General features: G+C 43.8%; 3 protein-coding genes across 3 annotated transcripts; all 3 read right to left on the bottom strand.

The window, feature by feature from the left end:
• Positions 1-537: 537 nt before the first annotated feature.
• Positions 538-3,632, bottom strand: LOC18018489 (cleavage and polyadenylation specificity factor subunit 6). The gene is made up of 2 exons (XM_006401364.2): positions 1,246-3,632; positions 538-1,001 (listed from the first exon to the last, which is right to left on the bottom strand). Exon 1 carries the CDS (start codon positions 3,395-3,397, stop codon positions 1,259-1,261), a length of 2,139 nt encoding a protein of 712 aa, XP_006401427.1. The 5' UTR covers positions 3,398-3,632; the 3' UTR covers positions 538-1,001; positions 1,246-1,258.
• A 549-nt stretch (positions 3,633-4,181) lies between these two features.
• Positions 4,182-5,216, bottom strand: LOC18018486 (uncharacterized PE-PGRS family protein PE_PGRS10). The gene is given in 3 exon segments (XM_024155416.1): positions 4,182-4,561; positions 4,670-5,113; positions 5,147-5,216. Coding segments are annotated over 3 exon segments (846 nt in total). The 3' UTR covers positions 4,182-4,229.
• Positions 5,217-5,753: 537 nt separating this feature from the next.
• LOC18018485 (agamous-like MADS-box protein AGL82) lies at positions 5,754-6,575 on the bottom strand. The gene has a single exon (XM_006401360.1). It carries the CDS (start codon positions 6,573-6,575, stop codon positions 5,754-5,756), a length of 822 nt encoding a protein of 273 aa, XP_006401423.1.
• Between the last annotated feature and the right edge of the window lie 52 nt (positions 6,576-6,627).

Below are 6,627 nucleotides of genomic sequence, written 5' to 3'. Positions count from 1 at the left end.
TTTGATGATGCCATGTGAATCGCTAGAAACATGTGAAGTGTATGGCTAACCCAATAACGAAAGTTTCGTAAGGGGACTGGAGCAGGCTACCATGAGACAAAAGATCTTAATATTAAAGAGACAGTATCATCCCGACAAATCTGAAGAAACAGTATCATCCAAAATGAAACATCCTGATTAATTGAAAATTATAATTTTCGAATTTAAAAAAAAAAACTTAAAACCAAAAAAAAAATATTATTATATTCTGATGAACCCTGGTGAATCTCTTAAGAGTTCACTATGTACATGCTCTAATGAAGAAAAAAGGATCTGTATGCCATTGATAAGGATGCTACAAAAACTATACAAACACCGTGAACGTTGAGAAATGTGACTTTCTATTATGTACACTCTTTAACAAGAAGCTACCAGATTTCCTCTACAAAAAAAAAAGTATCTACTACATCACTTTTGGAGATCATAGAAAAAAAAAATCCCCGAAGGATGCATATGCTGTTACATTTGTCACGTATCCATGACCTCTGAAGATCCTAAGGCAGATGAAGGAATTATACAATACAAGGAATACATACATACAATACAACCCAAATGGCTAAAACATGGAGAATCAAGATCAGTAACACTGGCCAGGCTAACTATTTGGCTGCAACTAATACAACTATATAACAACAAATTCAGAAACAGTTAAAACAAGAACATCTAAACACAAATGGATGGAAACCCAAAGGGCCATAACATCACCATAACACACTGGTCTTAGAAGTTTCACATAAAAATGGTAAAAGGTAAGGTTTCTAAGAACTTAAAAAGGCAAAGGTCTGCCAAGTTTCTTTCCACTTTAACGTAACTAAGCTGAGTTGAAGAAGAGTTTTCACCAGTGTGAGACTTCTTTCGCTGACAAGAGTCTGACTTTATCTGAGGTCTTCTTTCTTGATCTTCTTCTTCCATAAGGCTTTAAAGTTAAGCAGGAGTTCTCAAAGTCAATCTACCCCATAACGCTATGAATTTAAGAAGACAACAGAAACCTTAGTCAGCAAACAGAAAAAACGGTGAAAGTATACTCCACAATGATAATTATCAGCTTGAAAAATCGTTTTTCTAAGAGAACACAGTTTTAGACAATGAGACAATAACATGTCCTTGTAGACAGATAACTTTTAGTCAGAAAACGAACCATGAAAAAGATTGGTACGATTTAAGATACATGACGGATGAAAGATACCATTAGATTCAACTACTTACTTTTATCTGATATTTATTCAGTAGTAAGCCGCCTTCTTTTCCCATAATCAGCATCCCTTGATCTTGAGCGATGATTATCCTCCCGAGACAACCTAGATTTGCTGTGTCCTCTGGATGATCGGCCTCTGTTCCATTCATCATCATGCTCAGGTTCGTCCCTGTGTCTACTACGATGATCACCACCATATCTGTCACGTTCTTCTCTATGACGATCCCTCTCTCTGTCCCTTTCTCTGTCACGATCCCTGGAGCGTTCACGCTCCTTATGATGATGTTCCCTCTCACGCTCACGACCGGTTTCTCTATCATCACGATGCCTTCTCTCCGGCAAATCATAACCATGACCAACATCTTTCTCCCTCGGTATGTCCCTTTCATAACCAACATCTTTATCCTCACGATTCCTTCTATCAGATGAACCAGACCATTCCCTTTCTGAAGCTCTATCTTTTTCCTTCACAGGATTCGGACGCGCCCCTCTGTCGTGATTAACCTCTCCATACTGATGATCAGATGCAGCTTCCTCCCCATAACTCGACTCCGCAGCTCTCCCACCACCCAAATCTTCACCACCACCCCATCCTCCACTATTAGGATCCCACATTCCCATATTATGCCCTCCATCAACACCAGCATTAGGCATCATTCCCATTCCATTCATAGGCATCCCTCTTCCAAAAAACGCCGGATTCACGTGAGGTGCCACTCCAGGTAAACCAACTCCTCCTACGGGAGGGAATGAGGACAAAAGCCCAGGAAACGGTGGACCTGGAGCTCCAGGGAATCCTCCATAGCCTCCCATTCTCGCCATCGGTCCACCAAAAGCTTGATCAAACCCTTGCCCCATCATTGATTGAGGATGCATCATATTCATAGGAGGCCCTGTACCCATTCCCTGACCAAAACCACCTCCACCATTACCCATCAAACCTCTTCCACCCATCCCACCAGGCCTATTCCTCATTTGACCACCTGGTCCTCTACCAGCCATTCCTTGAGCATTGCCTCTACCCCAATTACCTCTCCCAAACCCTCTGTTTTCCCCGCCTTGGAAATTCCCGCCAATGGCGTTGTTGTTGTTGTTGTTATTGTTGTTGGTCACCACGGGTTTACTCGGAGGATCAGCAGGCCCTCCTCTCTTAGCTTGTGCAAGTACAGATTGCGCTTGTTGGCTCCTATTCACCTGTGCCTCTCCCATTCTCTTAACTGAATACGGAGAGGCATACTCAACAACACAAGGCCTACCATTAAAGGCATACCCATTCATCCCATCTTTGCAAGCCGTAGCTGCCATAGGATCATAGAACTCCACTTGACAATACCCTTTCGACTTCCCACTAGCTTTCTCATCGAAGAACTTAACTTCCTTCACAGCACCATACTTGCACAACTCTGCCTCGAGTTCAGCATCGGTTGTCCACCAATGCAAATCCCCAACGAAAAGAAAAGCTCCACCGCCTCCACCACCCCCACCTCCCCCGCTAGTAGGAACACCAGGCATTGGGATCATAGCTCCGTTCCCGACCATGCTACCACCAGGTCCAGGAGGGGTCACGCCGTTAACATTACCCATCAAAGGTCTCACCAAATTATCGTTATTTCCCAAGATAGGCGGTGGTGGCAAGAGACCCTGAGAAATGTTATTTCCTCTAGGAGCCTCAACATCATTTTCTCGATTATCAGCTTTCCCTAGCTCAACCCTAAGCCCGCCTCCAGTTCCAGAAACAACTCCACTAGGAATCTGCTGACTAACATCGCTTACCTGAAGCTCTTGAGCTCCATATCCACTAGAAGCCACTACCACGTCAGTACCACTTGCTCCCCCTCCTCTTTCTGCTTCTGCTTCTGATTTAATAGCGACGCTCTCACCCACCAAACCAGGTATCGAGACCTCAGCTTCCGATGTAGCTAAAACTGGCTCAACCCTATCTTCGTCCTCGGTTTTGACCTTCTCCTTCTCCTCGTTTCTTGATCCCGCTTCGTCGTTCTTTCTCATAGACTGAAGAAATCCTTCTCCGACATTAACGTCGTTATAAAGATCCTCATAATCGTCGTCTTCTTCCTCCGCCATAAAACCGTCGTCGGCGACGGCAGAGATCGCCTCGTTTTGATGGAACTGATCCATCTGATCTCTCCCATCTCCCTCATCCATCTTAAACTCTTCCTGATTAAGAATAAAAAAAAGCTCCTTTCTTTCAATCGTATTCTCCAATTAGAATACTGCAAAGCTCACGCTCACTCGAGCATGAACAATCTCAAGAACAAAGAGATTGCAGGATTTTTATCCCCGGAAGGTAGAAACGAAGAAAGGCCTGTCGCTAGAAACCCTAATCCGGGAGATTTGTGAAATTTCTAGGATTTTCTTATTGATTATTCTCTCTTTACAATTAAAACATTTTCTTTTTTCTCGAGAAAAGCTTAAAATGGATTCCAACTAATATCGCTAACGTACACCGTGAACAAAGCGCATTATAAAGCCATTACAAGTGAAGAACACACGTGTGTTACGAGAAAGAACTAAAACAATCCAACACGAGCGTATTTCATGGGCTACGAGCAATACTTTAATCATATAAATGGGCCAGATTTTTAATGGGCTTTCTTGGAGGACAAAAGTGAACTACCTGTCGTTCAGACTTTCGACAAATCTAACAAACGTCACGTCGTCTGATAGTAACCGGTTGCTCTCTCCCGGTTAACGGCTACCTCACTTCCTACAGCCGGTTAACAGACAGGCGCCTCCACCGATTCCAACGGTCGTATATCTCAGTCATCACAATTCACACCGTTTCGCGTTTCTAAAAAATCTCTTTTTTATAAAATCCATTGATCGAAACTTCCGAAAAGTCATTTATCAGAAAACTCAACATCCTGGATTTTGTAATTTTCCCAGAGAACAATACGATGAATCGGTTTATTGTACTTTCTTCATTTGTCTGCTTGATATTTATTTCTGGTAATGTACAAGCCGACAATGCTCCCGTTCAATCGCCGGGATTCTCCGAGAAACAACATCCTCCGATTATCATTCCTCCGATACACTCCCCTGCCAAATCACATCGCGTTTCTTCTCCGTCGAAGTCTCCTACGGTTCCTCGAATCCCAATTTTGCATCCTCCGGCGATCCATAACTCCCCAGCGGCACAAATCCCGACGAAGCCTATTAAGTCTCCGGAGAAAACCCCTGTTTCCTTTCCGACTGTTGCGTCTCCTGTGAAATATCCTGTTACTACGCCGGCGACTTCTCCTGTTACCCCTCCGACGACTGCTTCTCTATTGATATCCCCTGTTTTTACCCCGGCCACTTCCCCTGTTTCATCTGCAAAATCCCCTGTTGTTTCTCCGGGCACTTCCCCTGTTAAATCTCCGACTATTTCGACTCCTTCGAAGTCCCCTGGTCAGCCGACTTCCCCTGTTTCCTCTCGAACCATTGCGATTCCTGTGAAGTCTCCTGTGTTGGCTCCGGGAACTTCCCCTGTTTCATCACCGGCCAAGGAGACTCAATCCAAATCTCCTGTTTTTGCTCCGGCCTCTTCCCCTGTTTCCTCTCGTTCTATTGCGACTCCTTCCAAATCCCCTGTTTCTTCTCCCGCTACTTCCCCTGCTTCCTCGCCTATTACCGCCACCACGACTCCTGCATTTTCTCCGGCGAAAGCCCCTGCTTCCCCTCCGAAGACGATTACAGTGAAGTCTCCTGTTTCTGCTCCGACGACGAGTCCGAGTGCCTCGATAGAATCGCCTACCATTGCTCCAGCGAACCAACCACCGGTTCCAGCCAATGCACCGTATATTGCAGCGACGTCTCCGGTAACGACTCCTGGTATTCCGTCAAGTTCCTCTACTCCAGCTAATGCGCCGGATATATTTCCTTACGGACGCGGTCCGATAAGTAGTTCTGCACCGGCAACGGAAAGTTTGGCGCCGGCGACTGCTGATGCTCCGGGCGGAGATAAGTCTGCTTCCAAATCCATTCAATTCGATGTTTTATGTGCATTGCTGATCTTAGGTGCTACTTTGGTTCTTTAGGAACATTTCTAACATTTTGTCGAGTGTAAAATTTCATGACGACGATATGTAATTTTTTTTCACGTTTCTACATTAATTATTGTATCAACACCCGATAGTTCAACATTTTAAACGTTTCTAGTTTCTACATGTTGATAGTAGATGAATCTATCAAGTTGACAAAAGAAGAATAAATTTGGGATATTATCATGGGACAAGTTAAACAACTCAAATTTGGAATGCCTAAACTTTATAATTAAAATCATTCCGAAATATGCAACAGCATGAAAATGTAGTCGAATAAATCCATGAATCTTCTTCTTCCATCATGAAACTTAGCATTCTGGTCTGAACAATGTAGTCATAAAAAAGTCAACTTTCTTATTTATTTCATCAATACCCCTAGAATTCTCATAGGACTAATAGAAACTTGATAGAAAAAAAGTGCTTAAAACTCTTGATAGCCAACCAACTTTAAAAGGAAAGAAACAGATGACATTTGTTCACATAGGAGATTTACCAGAACTCTCCAAGTCACAAACTTGTCCAAACCTCATGGGATAGTCAGTGAACGGCTTCACGTTGTTGAACATACCGCTCCCTAAACCCCATTGCATTGGCTCCAAATAAGCTGTCCTCTGTACCATCGGAGGATATTGACCATCCGAACAACTCGCGTAAAACATGGCTTGGGCTGCCATCTCCTGCTCTGTCGAGAAGGAAGCCACTTCCCCGGAGTTTAAGGTCAGCTGGTTTAAAAAAGGGAGTAAAGTGAACCCATTATGCTCCAAAGTAGACATAGGAAACAACTGATGCTGCTCAAAACATTGCTGGTTATAACCGAATAAACCAAGTTGATCAGTAGACCAAGGAGTACTGTCTGAATACGTCTGATGATGAGTCCTATTCGCAGCCTCCTGAATCTTGTTTCCTACTGCCACGAAAACCGCATAGAGCTCACTTAAAGAACACTTGTCGACCCTCTTGTCCCATGGACAATACTTCACTTTCTCCACCTTAGTAATTTTACTTTTCTCCAAGCATTCTTGCACTGAGTAAGTTTTGGTGCAGCTGCTCGACGCAGTTTCTCTGTACTTGCTAATGATCTCTCGGACTTCGTTCTCCTTCTCGGGCCATAACTCGGGCTCCATGACCACCTCGTCCCCTGCTCTGCTCGGGCCATACACAATGAGACACGTCTTCACGCCGCAAAGTGTTGAGAACTCTTTGGCTTTCTTATACAAACATAGTTTCCTCTTCCTGTAAGTCGTTATCCTCGTCTTCTCGTTCGTTATCCTCGCCATCTTCACCATCTTCCGACCCATCCAGGTACTGAAAAAAAAAAGTTTATAAGCAAAACAAAAATCTTAAACTTGT

Source organism: Eutrema salsugineum, unplaced genomic scaffold (assembly GCF_000478725.1).
Source record: "Eutrema salsugineum unplaced genomic scaffold, Eutsalg1_0 scaffold_2, whole genome shotgun sequence".
Lineage (NCBI taxonomy): Eukaryota > Viridiplantae > Streptophyta > Magnoliopsida > Brassicales > Brassicaceae > Eutrema > Eutrema salsugineum.
Note: the sequence above shows the minus strand (reverse complement) of the source record. Positions and strands in the feature narration are given on the sequence as shown.